Source organism: Mauremys mutica, chromosome 5, assembly GCF_020497125.1.
Source record: "Mauremys mutica isolate MM-2020 ecotype Southern chromosome 5, ASM2049712v1, whole genome shotgun sequence".
Taxonomy (NCBI): Eukaryota; Metazoa; Chordata; order Testudines; family Geoemydidae; genus Mauremys; species Mauremys mutica.
The window spans coordinates 134,714,539-134,735,792 of record NC_059076.1 but is presented as its reverse complement, the minus strand read 5'-3'; the positions used below and the strand labels follow the sequence as shown (position 1 = coordinate 134,735,792).

Below are 21,254 nucleotides of genomic sequence, written 5' to 3'. Positions count from 1 at the left end.
ATTCATGTGGTGACACAAGATGCCAGGCAAGGGAAAATCAAGCCTGTTTGTTTTCTCAGCAGTAGAAATCATATTAATCACAACTCACTCCATCTGGGCCCTGATTCAGCAAAGTAATTAAGCACGTTCCCAACTTTCAGCATGCCAGCAGTCCCACTGAAGTGAAAAAAAGGTTACGTGCTGTCAAGGTTCCTTCCCCACTCTGAACTTTAGGGTACAGATGTGGGGACCTGCACGGACACTTCTAAGCTTAATTTCCAGCTTAGATCTGGTATCGCCGCCACCACTCCCAAGCACTACTTTTTTTTTTCTTGGGTAGTCTTGAGGGACTTCACCAATTTCCTGGTGAACACAGATCCAAACCCCTTGGATCTTAAAACAAGGAGAAATTAACCATCCCCCCTCCTTTCTCCCACCAACTCCTGGTGGATCCAGATCCAACCCCCTTGGATCTAAAAACAAGGAAAAATCAATCAGGTATTAAGGAAAAGGCTTTTAATTAAAGAAAAGAAAGGTAAAAGAAAACCCTCTGGGAGAGATTAGCATACCAGCTATTCTCACAGACAACAGATTCAAAACACAGAGGATGTTCCCCTGGGCACAAATTTAGTTACACAAAAATACCCAATTTTGATAATTCCCTTAATGATACCAAGACAAGTTACAAAGAAAATAAACATAAACCTATTTATTCCTTTCTAAACCTTACTACTCTGATAAGAGGCTGGTTCCTTGATCTTTTTCACTCCGGCTGAAAACTGAGACTCTAAACAAAGGAAAACTTCCCTCCTTCCTTTTGAAACATCTTGTTCCCCCATTGGTTCCTCTGGTCAGGTGTCAGCTAAGCTAGGTGAACTTCTTAACCCTTTACAGGTAAAAGAGGCATTAACCCTTAACTATCTGTTTATGACACGTGCCTTACTGAATTGGGGCCTTTGTCAATTACTGCAGCTTACCGAGGTAGAAGGTGACTGAACTTTGCGTGAAAGGCGTGGAGAGGGGAACGCTGGGACATGCTTACTAGGGCTGGTCAAAAATTTCTCATTGAAACTTGTATTTGACAGAAAATTGGGTTTCTGTCAAAAGTGAAATTTTGTATGAAAAGTGTCCACTTTCTATGAAAATGTTGATATTTTCTCAAACAGCTTCAATGTTTCAATCTGGAAATTCTGCCATGGTGCCTTATGAGAGTTGTGGTTTGAGTGCCTCATGCTCCACATTCTCCTCTATAGAATAGGCTCCCCAATTAGACTACACCTCCCATGATGCACCACAGCCAGAGACTTCCATGATGCACCACTTTCTCCTTCCCAAGGTTACTTGGGAAACATTAATTCTGACACATCCTAACTTCTGAGTGCTTGACTTTGCAACCTTAATAAAGTTCTCTTTGTGTAGCTTTTTGTGCGTGTAATTTCCTAGGTGTTTAAAAAAGCAAACCCATGCCCATGTGGATCAACAGCAAGGCTGAAACCTTTAGATCTACCTCACAGACACCTGCCACTTAGGGAGTAATGGACAGCAGTAGTAAGTTGTTATCCTCTATGTAGACCAGCACTATTGGGGGATGAGACACACACTTCCAGTAGGTTTCACAGATAATTGCTGACCGCAGAGGAATGATGAAACTCTGGAGTCTTGGATTCCATTTTCGGCTTTAGAGGGGAATATTCTCTACTAGGCACAACTTCTTCTGCTCCTTCCCTCAAACTTGTCCCCTTCTGTTTTGTCCCCTCCCACCTGCCTAGGAGAGGCTCGTGTCTTCCCCACCCATTGCTCTTCATCCGACTCCCATTCTCTTCACCTAGCCAGCCCCATTCCCCACTCCTCAAGTTTCTTAACCCAGTCCCAGTCTCCTTGCCCAACCAGTCCTAATCTCCCTCTCCGGACAAGTTGTCCAAGACTCGGTTCCCACCCTGCTATCCCAGACTTCCCCCTTCACGCAGCCAGTCCCAGTCTAGTCCCAGTTTCCCATCTCTCAGCTCCTCATCTGATCTGTCTGCTTCCCCCTTGCCTCCCAGTTGTGCCCTGCCCATACTTCTCACTCCCACTGGTTCCCAGTCCCAGTCTCCCTCCCTGGCTTCCTTGTCCAGCCTCAGTGTCGTACTCTCCACACTCCTCCGCTTCCCTCAGTTCCTTGTCTCAGTCTATTCCATCTGCCCTATAAGTCTGTCTCTTGTCCATGCTGCAGTCAAATCAGGCAGCTTCCTCCTCCATGCTACCTGGGCCCAGCAAGGGAGTCATTGAAAGCAAAGGAGAGAAAGACTCCCTGTCTTCAGTTCTGGTGCCGGGACCCAGAGCCAGCACAGCCCGAAACATTCCAGATGAGCAATTGCTGGGAAAGTCCAGCTCACCCCCGGGAGTATGCGTAGCGCACATGGACTCTGCCGAGATTTTTGCTCTAAGAAGTCTTTACTGAACAAGTGCACGCTGCAATTTTGCAAAGGCTTGTAATCGGGCTACAACTGAGTGGATTGTCATGGGGATGGCAAAAGGCACATCCCTGACATAGCCGCTCCTCTGCAAAATGTCAAGTCCCTGCGCCAAAGCATGGAGGCACTGGAGTCTTTTTTTTTTAAACAGTCACCAGAATTTAGCATGGGCAAAACAATGTAATTTTTTCTTAGCCTCATTCTCAAAAACGGCTGTGCAATTTTAGCCATGCGAGCTGAATTTTTCCAAAATTACAGCTCTATAGATAACATCGCTTGATGCCTTTATTAGATGGCTTGTTATCACCACAACATTGTTAGTAGCTCTAGATAATTCTATTTGTTCTGGCAGAATCAATTCAAAACAAGCTGATAAAAGATGAGCAAGTCGCTGCACTGTAATATCATTCAAAACGGCATCCGCACCCAGGTTTAACTTTGCATCAAGCTTGTATCATGTCTCATTAACCACATTACAAGATGTGATCAGCAAATACTGGCCCAGATTTGGGTTAATGGAAAAGGAACAGGTCATTAAATGCTCCATTCTAGAACTCTGGCATGGGCAGCAGGGATCGTAGGAAGGGAGAGGCTGTGCCTCCCCGAACAGCCTATTGTGGCCCCGCCCATGCTCCGTCCCCAGGCCAGGCCTCCTCCTGCTGTTCCCAACGCTCTGCCAGGGCTGGGCGAGGTTGGCTGGGGCTGGCTGGCCTGCCTCCTGCAGGGACTCAGGGCGGCTGGTTCTGGGGCCGCGCTGCCCGCCCAGAGCCCCGGGGGCCGGGGGTGCTGTGCCCAGCTGCCTGGAGCCGTGGGGCTGGAATCACTGTGACTGCACCTCCCAGAGGCTGGGGGTGCTGAGACTGCACTGCCCCATGCACCAGGGCTAGGGCCTGCCCCCGCAGCCACCTGGTCCTGGGCCAGGGGGCTGCAGTGGGGGTGCTTTGGGTTCTTGTGGGGGAGGGAGATAGATGGGGAGGAGCAGAAGGGGAGGGGCAGGGCCTCAAGCAGAAGGGGAGGGGCCGGGGGCTAGTCTCCCTGGGCGGCTGGGTCACCGGTTGCCCATGAACAAATTCTATGCATTTGAATGTAACAAGGCCATGGAGCCAGTTTAAAAAAAAATCTATTTATTATGCAGCACAGTTTGGTTTGAATTCATCAGTTTTTGCCCCTTATAAGAAATCCAAAATATTTAGGGTGAAAGATCAGGAACAAAGAAATGTTAAGTGTCAAAGCAATTCCCCTGCAAAATGTCAAACTAGCTACCCTGGGCAAAAGCCTCTGTTGCTGTAAACTGTCACAGCATCACTATCTGTACGTCAACAGAGAGTCTGGCCCAATAATAGCAACCCTTATTTTCAAAGCACATCACAGGCATTAATAAATATATCCACAAAACACGCCGGGGAGGTTAGCTGAGGTCTGCGAGGCAGAATGAGAATTTCTCACTTCCAATCGTGTGTACGGTTCACTCAGCTATGGGTCTGATTCTCAGGTCTACTCCAGCTCCTCTGCAACACTCTGTAAGCAAAAAGCAGCCAGAAAGCCAGCTTCAGAGGGTCCCTGAGCAGCCCCCTTGTGGCTGTATGCCACCCTCTTCCAGACTCTTCTACACGGGGATTTCCCAGGAGAAAGACGACATTGATAGGGTGTCCATATGGCAGCAGTCCGTAAGGCCGCTGGACATAATTTAGAACAGCCTGATACAGTCTTGAGGCTGCTCTAGATTACAAAGGGACCAAGCAGGGCCAGCTCCAGGCACCAGCTTATCAAGCAGGTGCTTGGGGCGGCAACTCCGGAGCGAGGCGGCACTTTCAGGTATTCGGTGGCAATTCGGCGAAGGATCCCTCACTCCCACTTGGAGCGGAGGGCCTCCCGCTGAATTGCCGCAGATCGCGATCGCGGCTTTTTTTGTTTTTGTTTTTTTTTTTGGCTGCTTGGGGCGGCAAAACCCCTGGAGCCGGCCCTGGGGACCAGACTGGCTCCTGGATAGTCCCAGGATTTGGCAATGTAAAAGTGACTTAAAGCCACCTTTCCTATCTCCTATCTCAGATGGGCCTTTAATATACACAGCTAAGGCTTCAGCCCCATGTCTTGCTCTTACTTCATATTATTTACAAGTTAGCCCTTGCCCTTGATACTGTTACACGTGATAGTGTTAACCAGTACACCCTGCTGAAACAAATATCCTATCTAGCGAAACTGTGTGTTGCCTGACATTATAGATTCCGGTGCAGAAATGAATTAAATTGATATATGCCCATATAACCCTATATACTGCAAAACCTCTGTATTGCTGCTTGTTGAGTCCAGAGTGCTGCATAACCCAGGCTTCAGATAGTTTATTTAACAGAGTACATTTTTCCGTCGTTTCACAGAGTTTGTCTAGAGGTTTATAGGATTTTGCTCACTGAATCACAGTCATTTTAAATCTTTCAGGTTCTATGTTTTTGCCTGTTTGTATGACATTTCCCATTACAGAAACTGTATTCAGACTCAGTGACAGGCACCAACCTAAACCAGCCATTTGGCTTTAACTGTCTCTCTTTGGGACAGTTTGGCAATCCGCTGCTGCGGTCTGGTGGCAGAGTAACTCGATGGTTTCCATGCCCAGCTCTGTCACTGCCTCAGCGCTTCACTTAGGGCAAGCCAAAGCAGACCCAATGTTCAGCCTGGGGTGTCTACACTGGATATTTGGGAGAGAGAGACTACCATTTCCCCAGCTCTTCTACTGCTGCTCTTCCAGCCAGTGGCCTGCAGTGGGGGATGGGAACCCAATGCATGCCATCTGATGGAGTTTATTGCCAACTCTTGCGATTTCCTCACAACTCTAGGAATCTTGTGGTGTTTATCTATCTGCCTCAAGAAAATATGATGAAAGTTGCCAACTCATGAATTTTCCCAAATTCAAGATGGCCACCATCTCCTATTACTGTCAATGGGGCTCAAGCCAGCAAGATGGCCGCCATTTCCCTACAGTCTCTCTGCATGTGGAAGTGAAGCTGCCCTTAATAAAGTTGGCTGCTATCTCCACTGTTTTCAATGAGACCAAAGCCATGTCCACAGGCACAATGGCTACCACCTTATGGTTCAGGGGACTAGACAGGGCACAGGGACTATAAATAGTTCATCGTCACTGGATTCTTGTTATCAGGGTCCCCAACCCAGCCTGGTTCCAACTAGAGTTGGGCAAAATTATAAATGTCCATTTTAGGCACCTAAATGCCAAGTCCTTTATGCAGAATCAGAGACCGTAAAAACCACTAGGACCCTTGCTGTAGCTTTGCTCTCTACACCAGTCGCTCTCAACCTGTGGTCCACAGACCCTATGTCTAAGGGGTCCGCAAAAGACTTAGACTGGAAACGGAATGAACAGAATTCAACTATCTATACAGACAATAGATTTCCAAAGGGGATCCATTCGAAATTTTGTAGGGGAGTCCTCAAATGAAAAAAAGGTTGAGACTCACTGCTCTACACAACATTATGATTAGGAGGAAAGCACACGGATACAGCTGGTTTACAATATATAATTTTTACTAACCACACACAAACATACAAAACCTAACTACATATATATACACGGCCGCTCTGTTAGATTCTGGTGGCTTACGTGACAGAAGACAACGGAGGACCACTGGATGGACCCCAAACTATTTAAAGAGACGATACTCAATTCTTATGCGCTATATACTCCTTCCCTCTAAAAGGAAATTAAAAAAAAAAACCATTTACGAATGCCTTATATCAAAACTCCTATAATTAAATATATGACAACCCTTTTGTTTTTTTAATACTACCAGGGAGTTTTCACATGGGAAATGTATCCCAGACTGTTCTAACCCCAGCAAGAACATCTGGTGCTCTTTTTTCCCCAACCTTCAGCCAGGAGATATGAAATAAGCCTGGTGATTTTCAGTGGGTTGGTTCTTTATTTGGGAAGGCCCAAACGAGTTACTAAAAGGACAAAGGACAATTTGTTGTTTCCAAAGTGAAGCCTAAGACATACATGCAGGGCCAATCCTCAGCTTCAGCCTAGGAGAACTCAGTGAAACTGAAGGAAAGATGGGGATTCTGTTCCAGATTTCAAACATCTTCAAATTTGTCGGAGTTTGGGTATGGAATTAATAGGTCTATTTGCAACATTCAGTTTAGGTTTCAAGCACTGGGTAGGTATGTTCAGATCCAGGCTTTTAGGGCTTGGGTGTATCTCTTTTAGGAAGTGATCCCACAAAGTGTTAGTACCTTCAATTAGAGCTAGGTAAAATTTTTCGACCTAAACTTTTTTTCTGGCAAAAAAATGCCTATTCAGTTTTGCGTAAACTTTTTGTGACTTTGTGTTGATTTTGCCAGTTTCTTTTTTGGTTGGGAAAAAACAAACTTTTTAAATGTTCTGAAAAAATGTTTCATGTTGACATTTTTAAATGCAACATTTTGTTTAAGGTGACTTTATGTTTAGAAATGTCCCTCAATTTTATGTAAAAAAAACCCTTAAACGTTAAAAAAAACCACCCTGCTCAAATCAAAAGAGAATGTTTTGTGGCGGGTCAAGTGAGACATTTAATTCGACCCAAAATTATTTTTTTAAACTTTTTGATCTTCCAGAAATTTGAAAAAAAACACCATTTTCATGTTGACCTGAAAAAAGACTGTTTTTCAATTTTTCTGAATGGCCAGTGAACTGAACAATCAGTTATTCGCCCAGCTTTGCCCTCAGTTCCCACTGAAGTCAATGGGAATCAAGGACGTTCAACGCCTTATACCTCCAAGAAGTTTACAGGGTCTTGAGGGGGTTAGTTCAGATCAGACTCCAGAGGTCTAGAGCTGAGCCATTCTATCCGAGCCTCCTGCTTCTGAAAAATGGAGCAAGAAAACTCAAGAGAAAGGGGCTTCTCATGGGCTTCTCAGCATCTCCTCTTCTGCCCTCAGGCAGAAATATCCTGTGACTCAATGGCTGTTCTCATGATCATAGAATCATTAGAGGGGGGAAAAGACCTCAGGAGGTATCTAGTCCAACCTCCTGCTCAAAGCAGGACCAATCCCCAACTAAATCACCCCAGCCAGGGCTTTGTCAAGCCGGAACTTAAAAACCTCTAAGGATGGAGATTCTATCACCTTCCTAGGTAACCCATTCCAGTGCTTCACTACCCTCCTAGTGAAATAGTTTCTCCTAATATTCAACCTAGACCTCCCCCACTGCAACTTGAGACCATTACTCCTTGTTCTGTCATCTGTCACCACTGAGAACAGGTGAGCTCCATCCTTTTTGGATCTCCCCCTTCAGGAACAAAATACATAAATAAAAGTCCAAGTGATTGGCTTTAACAAACATCACCTCGAGGGCTAAAGTATGAACTTCAACAGCGTGAGCTGAAGGACTGAGGGTACATCTACACTGCAAAACCCAAAAGGCCGCAGCAGAGAGTCCCAGCGGCTGGGTCAACTGATGTGGGTTCGGGGACTCAGCGTTGGGGCTAAAAATAGCAGTGTAGTCATTCCCACTTGGGCCGGAGCCTGGCCTCTGAGACCCTCCCCACCATGCCTGAGTGGGAACATCTATACTGTTATTTTTAGCCCCATCGTGTGAGCCTGAATCACTTGACTTGGGCTCTGAGACTCCTTGGTGGGGGCCTTTTTTTGCAGTATAGATGCACCTTAAGTCCTCAGCTATACCTCTAGCAGACTTATATCCTCCCTGGATCAGGCATGGAAGAGGTCATATAGCAAACTTGACTGTAAGTTACACTAGCGTCCATAAAATGGTTTGATTCTAATTTCAACAAAGGAGCAGTCCAAATTCTTCCCCGGTATAAACCCAATTCAGCCAGTGGAGTTACACCACTGATGTATTTGGCCCAGTTGATTTACACCAGGGTTCAGCTTAGTGCATTGTGTTTTCCATACCAGTTCTGCCATCTCTAGGATGGATGACCACCTTATATAAAAGGGAATAAAATCGGAGTAATACTTAATGATACTTACTATACATCCTTTCACACAGCCTTCCTGAACCCCATTTAAAACAATCCTCCATGCATCCAATATAGATTTACATTCCCCCTTCATGACCGAACTGACTGCAGCTCCTTCTCAGATTTGCTGCAAAACAAATACCCTTTCCCTGTCACATAATTTACAAATGATGGAATCACTGAAGTCAGAGCCACCGTTGTGGTGCCATAAGCCTGGATTTTCTGCAAAACCCCGTGGGAAAGCAGTCTAATATACATACGTAGATTTTTAATCCATTGAGAAACAACCCAAAGAATACAAATGACAATCTAAAACCTGACTTGGATTGAGATGGCTTAAAATTTAGGGCTAGACTGTGGCTCTAGGCACAGATTTGAGCAATGCGGAGTGAATAATGTGCATCATGCTAGAGGTACGTCTACACTGACAGCTGTGCGTAGAGTACAGATCTGGCAAGCTCAGTGAGCATGGGTATAAAGAACAGTGTAGACGATGAGACGCAGGTTAGGTGAGTAGAGTACAGTGCCCTACGTGCCTGAATGCCCAGGGCCAATGCTTACATGGGCTCTCTACACACCCAAGCAGTGCCTCCCATGTCTACTGTTCTATTTTTAGCAGTACAGGGTCCTGCTACCTCTCTGCTGCTGGAGTCTTTCCCTGTAGTGTTTAGCTCCATGTGTAGTGCCTGTACTCTAAATGCTGCCGTAAGGGTAGACACAGCCTAGAAGTAGCACCTGGAAGCTTTGTGACTCAGGGCATGGCTACACTTGCAGCTGTAGAGCGCTGTGAGTTAAACCAGCCTTCGCAGAGCGCAGTAGGGAAAGCGCTGTAGTCTGTCCACACTGACAGCTGCCAACGCACTGGCGTGGCCACATTAGCGGCTCTTGCAATGGCCACAGAGAGCAGTGCATTGTGGTAGCTATCCCAGCATGCAAGTGGCTGCAACGTGCTTTTCAAATGGGGTGGGGTGGGGTGTGACAGGGAGCGTGTTGTGTGTATGTGGGGGGAGAGAGAGTGGGTTTTGGGGGGCGCGGAGACCATGTCAGCATGCTGTCTTGTAAGTTCAGACAGCAGCAGACCTCCCTCTCCCCCCCGCCTCTCTCTCTCAGGGTATGGCTACACTGGCGATTTGCAGCGCTGGAAAGCCTCCACCAGCGCTGCAATTAGTAAGTGGCCACACCTGCAGGGCACTTCCAGCGCTGCAACTCCCTGGCTGCAGCGCTGGCCGTACACCTCACTCGGCATGGGGAATAAGGATTCCAGCGCTGGTGCTGCAGCGCTGGTCACCAAGTGTGGCCACACACCAGCGCTGTGATTGGCCTCCAGGGAATAAGGTGTATCCCAGAATGCTTTTATAAATTACTCTCTTTGTTTTGTTATGCAGCCTCTCTTTGTTTTGTTGTGAACGAGCTCCGATCGGAGCTCCGAACAAACAGAGCTCCTGTTTGCTGTGATCATCTGTACCTGGCTGTAAACAATCAAATGAGAGGCAGGCAGGGAGAGTGAATGAAACAGAACGGAGGAGCTCCGTTGAACTGCTTATCTAAAAAAACAAACACTGATCACAGCAAACAGGAGCTATCTGTACCTGGCTGTGAACGATCAAATGAGAGGCAGGGGAAACAGTGTTGGATGCAGGCTGTTAGGGTTCGCAAACATTTTGTGATTTTTCCAATCTCTCTCTTCCCCGCTCCCTGTCACAGTACACCACAGGGAGTGAGTGAAACAGGGGGGGAGTCCGTGTTGGAGGCAGGCTGTTTGCAATTAGAGTTAAGACTAAGGGCTCATGAACATTTTGTGATTTTTCCAATCCAGGAAGCTAACACACAGTGTTGGCTCCAAAAATCCACTCTCTCTATCTTCCCCGCTCCCTGTCACAGTACACCACCCTCCACCCCCCTCTTTTGAAAAGCACGTTGGTGCACTTGAATGCTGGGATAGCTGCCCATAATGCAGCACTCTCAACAGCGCTGCAAATGCTCCAAATGTGGCCACACACCAGCGCTGGTAGCTGTGAGTGTGGCCACACACCAGCGCTGCTCCTACACAGCTGGATGACCAGCGCTGCAAACTACCAGCGCTGCAAACCGTAAGTGTAGCCATAACCTCACACGGCATTCCACAGTAATGGTTGCTTTGTCTCGGAGCAGATAAACAGCCGGCGGAGCTTTCAAAGGGCATATCCAAAACAATGACAAGTGACCACTTGACTTAAGGGGATTATGGGATGTTTCCGGAGGCTGATCAGAGCGCAATAATGCAACACCTCGTTCACACTGATGCTGGGGCGCTCCAGCGGGGGCGCAGCAAACGTTATTCTACTCGCCGAGGTGGAGTACCAGGAGCGCTCTAGCGGCGGCGTCAGAATGCTCTACGTGCCTTGCCAGTGTGGACGGGGAGTGAGCTAGGGTGCCCGGGGCTCCTTTAATGTGCTGTAACTTGCAAGTGTAGCCAAGCCCTCAGAGACACGCCTCTGATCCTGACCCTGCTCCCTTCTTGCTCTCAGGAGGTAGCAATGTACTGCTGGCAGAGTACCCAGGCTGGATCAGCCAGTCTGCCCAATGAGTAGGAGACAAGGCTCTGCCCATTCCCTCCCTCTCTGCCCACGTGCCCCGGGGCTGGAGTAAGCAGGTGACAGGCCCCATTTACTTCTATGCACAGAGATCCAAGGTCCAGACAGAGCAGGGGTGTAGAGGGGGCAGGGGTATTCTGACTCTCCCCTGAATGGGTGCATAGCCTGAGTAAGAATATAGCCCTTTACTGGTAAAAACAGATGTCGGCCCAGTTGACACATTCTGCTCTGGACTGGAGTGGGGGCCGACGACTGGATCCGGTGTTCAGTTTGGTCCCATCTCTAACCTCTACCCTGCAACTGATTTCGGGACATTCCTTTTAGAAAACAAACACAGCAGGAATGGGCCCTCTCCACGCATGAAGGATAAAGTAGCTGCCCTTTAAGCAGGATAATTAATGTGAGCCTGATGTACTATCTGCCCTGTAGGAGCCTTGTCTGTGCCTGGCCCAGGGTCAGCTCCCTGCCACAGGAACAGAAGCCTTCCCCTCTCAGCCCAAGCCGGCTCCATGGTCCCACTGCAGGTGAGCAATACTTATGCTCCAGGGGAACGCTGGAGGGCTGGGGGGTGTGGAGCATATCTCTTGCTTATCTGCAGAGGGGCGTGCTTGTGCGGCCTGTGCCCAGAGGTGTCAGGGAACTGACCTCTGCCAGACACAGCTAAGGCTCCCTCACGCTGAGGGTCGGTGGTAGCAAAGTGCCTCTCCGCAACCAACCCCTGGGGAGCATCACAACTATACAGCACTACACAGGTGGCCTGAGATCAGATACAGATTATGGGCTGGAGTTTTGAAGGTATTTAGGGGCCTAGCTGAATCTTTAGATGCTTAAACACCTTTAGAAATCCAGCCCCTAGTCTCAAAAGGCATTCACCTGGATCCCTGCTAATGGGAAAGGTGCTATGGCATATCCAGCCAGGGAGTAAGTTTAACTCCAGTGGTTTACTTCACAGAGTCCATGCATTCTCTTCAGGGCCGGCGCAACCCATTAGGTGACCTAGGCGGTAGCCTAGGGCACTAACATTTGGGGGGTGGCGACTGCGGTGGCTGGATCTTCGGCCGCCATGGTCGTCGTCGGTATTTCGGGGGCGGGACCTTCGGCCGCCTCTGTCGGGGGCGCCATTTTGGGGGCGGGACCTTCTGCCACCTAGGGCACCAAAAAAGCCGGCGGCGCTCCTGATTCTCTTCTCCATCAGACCGTAGAACTCCTATTACTATCAACAGGAGCTGGACATGCCAAGAAAGGGAAGCATACACTCTGGGTGTGATTAGGGTTTTGTCCCTTGCTAAGCAAACAGCTTCCTAAAGTGCCTTATTAGCCAGGCAAACATATTCTTATTAATTGCACCAATACTCTTGACGATTGCATCGTATGCTGGGGATAGGTATCACAATACCAAGAAGGGTGTAGGTTATTCAGCTGATAAAACTCCACAGAGGTACTAGGGAATACATTTAGATTTCAAGCAATATTTTTGCAGATTGGTCTAGGACCAAAAAATGAATAACACCACTGCACTTATATGCAGAGTTATCAAAGATCTCACAGTGCTTTTAAAATATTCATTAGTTAAGCTCCCCAACCCCAACAAATTAGGTAACTATTATCCCTGTTTTACTGGTGGGTAAGCAGCGGGGTCAAGTGATATGTCCAGGGTCACACAGGAAGTTAAGAATAGAACCCCAGAGTCCTAATTTCTAGGTTCCTGCTAATCACTAAGAATTGCTCTTTTCCACAGAGGACAGATCCTCAACTGGTGGGAAATGGTGTAGCTGCACTGATTGCAATGGAGCTCTACTGATTTATATCCAGTGAGGAGCTATATTTGTGTCTGTAAAGCCACACAGTATGTTTGCAAAAACTCTCCTGCTAAGCACTGTTTAGGCATTCACACATTTGAAATGGTGCAACGCAATGAAAAGAAATCAAAGGCAGCCTGGGTTGTTCTTTTGAAAGTCGAACCATAAATGAACTTGTGCAATTTAGAAAAACATATCGAAAAGCCACCGGGAAGCTGACACCGAAGTCGTTTTTACACTGAAACTGTCAAGTTGCACAAACGGAGAAAGAAAAACGTAGTTAGGAAATACTGGCTCCAAGGAGAAGGACCAGAATTTCAGCGGGTGTAAATTGGCATCACTCTGTTGATTTCAATGGAATGACACTGATTTACACCCGCTGAGGATCTAGCCCAACTTTCCAACTGGAAACAGCAAACACGTTTATTAAAAAGAGATATTGTCGGACAATCTTTCCCCTCTGTTTCCTATTTGAAATAACTCTGTAATAGAGCTTCCGAACTCCTAGGCTCATTAACAGCATGCAAAAGCGTTGAGGCAGGATTTAATGCTGGAGTTTTAACCATCCGGGCCCTTCCAAGGGGTGTGCATAAGGGTGTGACCATATGTCAAATACAAAGCTGATGAGAGAGACTGAATTTATTCCACTCGTGTTTCTATAATCAAACTTTTCATTTCCATAGCACACTAAGTCCAAAGATCTCAAAGCTCTTTACAAACTATTAAGCCTCACAACATACCCCAGGAGGTAGGTCAATAACATTATATCCATTTAGTGCAATAGAAAACTGAGGCACAGAGAGGGTTAAGTTGCTTACTTAAAGTCACACAGTGAATGAGAATCCTGGCTCCTGGTCCCATGCTCTGAGCAACATGTAATATGTGACTAAGGGGAGATATGATAAAGATCTGTAAAATCATGAACGGTGCAGCAAAAGTGAATAGGGAAGTGCTATTTGCCCCTTCACATAACACAAGAACTGGTGGCCAGCCAATGAAATCAAGAGGCAGCAGGTTTAAAACAAACCAAAGGAAGTATTTCTTCACACAGCGCACAGTCAGCCTGTGGAACTCCTTGCCAGGGGACGTTGTGAAGGACAAAAGTGGGTTCAAAAAAGAATTAGTTAAGTTCATGGAGGCAGGGGCGGCTCTAGCAATTTCGCCGCCCCAAGCACGGCGGCACACCGCGGGGGCTGCTCTACCGGTCGCCGGTCCCGCGGCTCCGGTGGACCTCCTGCAGACGTGCCTGCGGAGGGTCCGCTGGTCCCGTGGCTCTGGTGGACCTCCCACAGGCACGCCTGCAGATGCTCCACCGAAGCTGCGGGACCAGCGGACCCTCCACAGGCATCCCTGCGGGAGGTCCACCGGAGCCGCCTGCCGCCCTCCCGGCGACCGGCAGAGCGCCCCCCGCGGCATGCCACCCCAAGCACGCTCTTTGCGTGCTGGGGCCTGGAGCCGCCCCTGCATGGAGGATAGGTCTGTCAATGGCTATTAGCCAAGGTGGTCAGGGACACAACCCCACTCTAAATCTTTGATTGTCAGAATCTGGGACTGGATGACAGGGGGACAGGATACTGGGCTAGATGGACCGTTGGACTGACCCAATATGGCTGTTCTTATGTTCTTATACTTCTTCTTTTACTTAGGGTGAGAACTGGCTCTTAAATATAGCTAATTAATCCTTACAACATCCTGATGAGGTAGAGAAAATAGCACCATCATCACAAAAGAGAAACTGAGGCAAAGCAGAGAAGTGACTTGACCAAGGCCACACAGCCAGAGGCAGGATTAGAACTCCCAAATTCTTGGCTCCCTACTATGACCTTTAACCATGATTTACTCAACTAAATCTCAATTTTTCAAAGTGTTGTTAGGAATGGTAAATCCAGAAATGATTTTTAAAAGGGACAAACCCACCACAACAGATATCTTCTAAAAGTGTTCCGACAGAGCGGCTGTGTCCCTGCATGCTTTTTGTCATTGATTTTTCCAATGGGATAAATTGCTGCCTACAATAAGCAGTGAGGCGTTTCATGTAATCTAAAGCTCAGATGCCCGGCCTTCGATCACGTGACACCTCCCTGTAGCCTCAGATGACAACAGGACGGGAAAAAGGCCTGGCTAGTGTCAAGAGGATGCATTCTGACCCCTCCAACACCCCCTCAACAATAACTAAGGGCATGAGAAAATCCGATGCAGAATGGGCTGTAAGATTTCCTGGACCATAGGACTTCCCTAAAGCTGTTTATTTAATGAGTTGTCTGTGACTGGAGAGGGATGGTTGACGATGCGGCGTCAGAGCTCAGCTGGTGTACATGGTCTACACTGACTTCTAGGAGCTATTTTGATTTCCATCAGCTGAGGATCTGTCCCACTAACTATATTTTGGGGGGGTCTGAAAGAGAATAAGGGGTATTTAAACTCCCGTTTCTTTATGAACTAGCTATGCTGCTCCAAGAGGAAGATCTGCCGGCATGGGTGTAGATGCCTCTGTCCTTCCTTGTGAACTAGTACTTGTGTTTCTAACCAAGATCATGAAACCTGGCTTTGGAGCCGGGGGTTGCCAGCTCTTCTTCCCAAAGCTACAGAGGCTGCCTGCATGCCAGAGCAATATTGGCACAAAGATTTTAACCCTTAGAATACTGGCTGGGGAAATGCACTAAGCGGCACAGGGATGATAGTCTTAATACTGCTTTGCATTTTACAGCACCTTTCATTGGAGGATTTCAAAGTGCTTTCCAGATACTCAGAACTAAGCCTCACATCTTCCGTGTAAGGTAGGTGGAGCTAAATTGTATTCATTTTACAGATGGATAAACTGAGGCACAGAAGGGTGACATCACTTGCCAAATGCACCAGAATAAGCCAGAAGCAGACTCAGGAATAGAATCTAGGAGATCCTACCACTAGGATGAGAATGAGGAAATCAATAGGCCTTGTGTGTGGCACATCACAAGGTCTCAGCGAAATGCAGACAAAACAAGAGTTTCGTCTCTCAGCAATCAGCACAGAGACTGGTAGCAGCCATGGGAAATCACACAGAAAAATGCTACCATTCTAGAGAAGACTTTGGCTTGTGGTCCAAAATACACCCCTGGCATCACATTCCATTGAAGGCAACGGTGTTACACCAGACACAGGTTTAGCCCAATGTTTTTGCATCCATAGTCAAGAGGAGGATGCCTTCTGCCCATGTCTGCCCTCTTCATTTGCAAATGTGGTGCCCGATCCAAAGCCCAGCCAAGTCAAGGAGAGGCTTCCCATTGATCTGTGCGGACATTGGCTCAGGGCCTCTAGACTTTGGCAACTTATTGTGATGAGGCTCAGGGCTGCCAATCAGGAGCCTGACTCATGGGGAACTGAGAAAGGACCAGTGTAACCTAGTGTGGTGTTCTGTCACAGCTAGTGGCACCGAGACCACTTAGAGTTAAATGGGTCTGCTACTGTCTTAGCTCAGGGCCATATGGCTTTTCGCTCATGCAATAGAGGCTCGTGCATTTAGCTTCAGAGGTCCCAGGTTTGATCCTGGACGGCTTTACACCAGGACAACCCAATCCAAGAACACAGAACTTGGGAGAAATACACCAAAGTAACCACTGATGCTCCTGACCATGTTAAATAACTTGATTCTTTCCCCCTGTCTCTTTGCCAAAATGATGCCTCGCCCTCGGGGCGGTTTGGGCAGTTTCAGAATGATCACAGCATAAAACCCGAGTTATTCTCCCCCCACCCGCCGCTTACCACAACCTTAAGTCAATTTCTGACCCAGGCTAGCGCCAGCTGCTGATGGACGTTCCGCCGCGGTGGGGAACAGGGCGCGCAGACATTGCCAGGTTCTTTGGAGAGTATCGTTATTATTCCGCCCTTGAGAAGGACCCCGCCCCCCTTTAATTGCCACCAGCGCTTGAAATGAAGCCTGGAAGTTTACTCATGGCGAGAGGGGTCGCGCTCCTCCGCTTCGCTGGGGAGGAGAGGACAGCGCAGCTGGGGGGAGGGGGGGGGTTCACTTACCGAAAGGCAGGACGAAGAAGAAAGGGAACCAGCAGAGAATGAAAACCCCCACGACGATGGCCAGGGTCTTGGCCGCTTTCTTCTCCCGGGAGAACTTCAGGAGGCGCACGGAAAGCGAGCTCCTGAAGTTGTGCCCTTTGCCCCGGGCGCTGGGCAGCGAGTCCTCCAGCACGCTGCGGCAGTGGATCCGCAGCACCACTTCCATGGACTTGCCCCGCTCCTTCTTGACCCCCGCCTCCAGGCTCTTGGTGGTCCGCCGGGCCACCACGTAGATCCTGAAGTACATCACCAGGATGACCATGAGGGGCAGGTAGAAGGAGAAGAGGGAGGAGAAGAGGGCATAGCCCGGCTCCTCGGTGATGCTGCAGATGCTCTCGTCCGGGGGCGGCGGCTCCTTCCACCCCAGCAGGGGCCCGATGGAGATGACCATGGAGGAGAGCCAGACCACCCCCAGGATGACCACCGCCTTCCTCTCGGTCATGATGGTGGGGTACTTCAGGGAGTACTTGACCCCGATGTACCTGTCCACCGAGATGATGCACAGGCTCATGATGGAGGCGGAGCAGCACAGGACATCCACCGCCGCCCAGATGTCGCAGAAGATGCGCCCGAAAGCCCACGAGCCCAGCACCTCCAGGGTGGCCGAGAAGGGCAGCACGGTGGTGCTGAGCAGCAGGTCCGCGATGGCCAGGTTGACGATGAAGTAGTTGGTGACCGTCTGCAGGTGCCGGTTGCAGGCCACCGAGAGGATGACCAGGATGTTGCCCACGATGGCCGACAGGATGAAGAAGGCCAGGAAGACCCCCACGCCCACCGCCTGGCGATCCAGGGCCAAAGGCAGGGAGGTGCCATTGGTCTCCGCGTCCTCCCCCGGCAGCCCCCACTCCCCCCAGGACCGGTTAGCGCTGCCCTGTCCCGTCCGGTTCCCATGCAAGCTGGCATTGATCAGACCAGGGAAAGTCATTTTAAAAGGGTCCGGGCTCCATGGAGGGTGGCTCCGCTGTGAAAGGGACGCCGGGCATGCTCCCCCCCCCGCCCGCGCCCTCCCTTGCACTGCAGAGAGTTTCTTCCTCCTCCACTCACCCCCAGCCAAGTCCCCAGCCACCCCCCGCTTCCAGCCCGCCCCACACGGGCAAGTCTCCCGGGAAGCGATGGGGGGAGCAAACGGAAAGGAAGAGCATGGGGTACCCTTGGCTCGCCTTCATCCAAGAAGATGCCTCGGCTGAGGATGCAGGAGTTGGCCGGACGGATGCAACAAGAGACCGCTTGCAAATTTCACGCCCATCCTCCCCTCCCTTCCCAGTCCAGGATGCAGAAAGGAAAATCCAGCGCTAAGGCGGAGGGAAAGTACCAGCTCCTCGGATGCTCAAACTTTGCATTCAGTGGGTGGCACGGCTGAGAGAGAGAGAGAGAGAGCGAGATCGGTGCCTCGCTTCCCGGGGTGGTGGCAACCTCAGTTCTCCAAACTCCTCCTAACGCGTCTGTTGCATTCCCCTGCTGATCGGGGCGGGCGGGATGCTGGAGGAAGAGGAGGGAGCCGTTACTTTGGAAAGAAAAGGGATCCCGGAGCCTGGCACCCACGAGGATCCATTCCAGCTCCGCGCCAGGAGGATGCAAAAAGCTGCTTCTCTGCAGGGCACGCGTTGGGGGAAGGAGCCACTCCGGGGCATTTTTAAAGACCGAGGCAACCACACGGCTAAATATAGACCGCTACCCCCGGCCGCAGCGGCACCGCTCAGCGCTTCCCGAGGCAGGCGCGAGGCCCCCGTCCAACGCTAGGGGGCAGCAAATGGCTGGAATCCTCTGCGGCCGGAGCCACGTGGGCTCAGACTCCCGGGGAGGGAGTCGCAGGCTCGAGCCCAGCGCCAGGCTCCTGCAGGGGGGTTGCCTCCCGGGGCCTGACCCAGCCTCCCTAGGCACAAGTGGTGCCCGTGGTGCAGAGCCCCTTTGGGGGAACACCCCCCCCCAGGGGAGGGCTGCTGACGCAGGCTTGGCTTCTGCCCCCTCCTGCTGCTCCCCTTCCTGCCCCAAGCATCGCTGCCTCCTCCAGCTAGCGCCCCTTGCCCACTAGCCTCGATCCAGCAGCCCCCTCCGCCAGGCAGCCCCCTAACCCCCCTACCTGTCATGGCCAGCACTGCCGCCTCTCCAAACCGCCCCCTGCTTCTCTCATCCCCGCCCCATCCTGCCGGGAGCTCCCATCCACCTCTCCCTGCACCGCCAGGTATTGTCCAGCCTTCCTTTAGCCAACCCCCCAGGAGCGCCCTCCTTCCCCCTGCAGCCAGGTGCTGGAGCGCCAGCCTACGTAGGCAGCGCTGCCTTCAAAGACCCAACCCCCCAAAAGTACAGGGCAGGAGAAAGGCACTTGGGCAGGGATATTGCGCGAGCAGGAAATCGCCCCCGGTGCTGTTTGCAAGGCAGCTTGTGGTTAAAATGTCCAGGCATTGCTTGGGGGCTTGTTTATCCAGTCACTTTCCCCACGGATAGACCCAAGCCCCGTCTCCAGTGGTTTGTTTCTAACGAGCCTGCTTCCCCTCCTGCCTCCATACATTATGGCAGGGCAGCGACCTGTATGTTTCGCTGGGATGGTTCCGAAGCTAGTTCCTACTGTACACAGGAAATATTTGCTTTCAGTTATGTTTATCTTGCATTTTAACAACTATTCCACCCGCCTCCCCAGCGGCCGCAAACATTTGCAGCGAAGTGATTTAACTGCAGCCTGAGCAGAGGCTGCTGCTGATTCATGTTATGAGCAGAACTGGTCCAAAATATTGTGTATTTTTCTGAAGGAAACGAAAAACAAAACAAAATCAAAACAAACAAACACACACACACAAACCCAGTTCCTTCCCTTTGAATGTTTTGTGTGTGTGTGTGTGTATGTGTGTGTGTGTAAGTTTTTTTTGAAAGGGAGATTATCATCCTCCTTCCTTTACATTCCAGCTTTTCCCCCCCAATGCAGAAGAAAGGGGGCAAGGGCTGAAACCCCCCTCAAACATGCCCACACTGATTTTTTTATTTAATAATGTATTTATTTATTTGGTAAGAACAAAACCTTTCAAGCAAAATGACAATTTTCTGTTCTCATCAAAAAGCCATTTTCATTAAAAGAAAATGTTTTGAGGAAAACATTTCAACTGGCCCTATTTATTTCTGTTTCTTCCCGGGAAGCCAAGTTCAGCTTGCTAGCATCTTAGCCCAACAAATTTTGTAGCTATATCTGTATGACTTTAGATAGATCTCACTGTGTCTATCACTCTTGATAAATATATCTAATCTAATCTATGTGCACACACAGAGACAGAAAACTTACATTTTCCCATAGTTAAGGAGGAGTTGACTTTATGTAAAGCAGTATTTAAATTTCCTTTTTAACGTGTAGACAGATTGCTTAATGCACTACTGGACAGTGCTCTGATACTATGGTGGTGGGTGGCCTATAAAAACCTACATAGAACAGAATAGAATAGAACGTTGCTCACAATCAGAATTACACTAAATCTTTATCCTAAAAGTATTTAATTTTCTGGATGTTGGGGCCCTGAGCTACAAAGGTATGGACGTTAGGACCCTAAATACCTCTGTGGACCTGGGCCTTGGTGCTTGTTGTTATACAAAGTTGCAATGGTTAAACTGAATGTTTGATTTAAAACTAATTTAGTTAAACTGGTGCAAATGGCTGTGTGGCCACTTATTTCAATTTAAACCAGGATTATGTGGTTTAATTTAAATTGATTAGCTAAAGCTTTGAGCTAAAACCGAATAAGCCACTCTTTAGCAGAGAAAAGAGTGTCCACATTGGGTTTTGCACTGGTTAAACTCAATTGGTTTAACAAAACAGGTGCCACTTTGTGTGTAGATAACACTGTGCAAGTCAATCTGATCAGTTTAAGAATTCAAAGGAGTTGCAACTATAGCTGGTTTGAAATTTTATGTTGAAACTGTTTTGTGTCAGAAAATGCCGTATCAATGAAACTGATTTTTTCTGCAACATCATATAGGTATGATAAAATGTCCTGCACCAAAACATTTTGAAATGTATGCAATATATGTGTTACATTATAGAGGAGAGGCTGTTTTTATTATCTTAGAAAAAAATGATTTCAGGCTAACACAAGGACCTTGAAAACAGAAACTCAGCTAATTAATACATTGAGTCTTATTGAAAGTGTCAAATTGTTTCATTATAACACAAACAGAAGATACTTTGATCTAGAAATTAAGATATTTCAATTTGTACTAAATAGCTGTTTCCCCAATGCTTATTTTTAAATGAAATTAAATAAAAACAAAATACAAAATATTTCAGCTACTGTATTATGTCATATTATGATAAGACATCATTCGCTACTATTACTTGCATGACATAAAATAATACAAAATAATGGAAAAATTAAAAATTAAAATAAAAATTGAAACAAAAATTTCATTTTGAAACAAAATTTGGAGCTTTTTCAAAAACAAAATTTTCTA

At 48.4% G+C, this 21,254-nt stretch overlaps 1 protein-coding gene across 1 annotated transcript in view; it reads right to left on the bottom strand.

The window, feature by feature from the left end:
• Positions 1-17,748, bottom strand: part of ADRA1D (adrenoceptor alpha 1D) — a 75,622-nt gene extending 57,874 nt beyond the window's left edge. Inside the window, exon 1 of the mRNA XM_045019476.1 lies at positions 16,785-17,748. Coding sequence (XP_044875411.1) covers positions 16,785-17,748 — 964 coding nt within the window. The remainder of the gene's footprint in view (positions 1-16,784) is intronic.
• Positions 17,749-21,254: the final 3,506 nt, after the last annotated feature.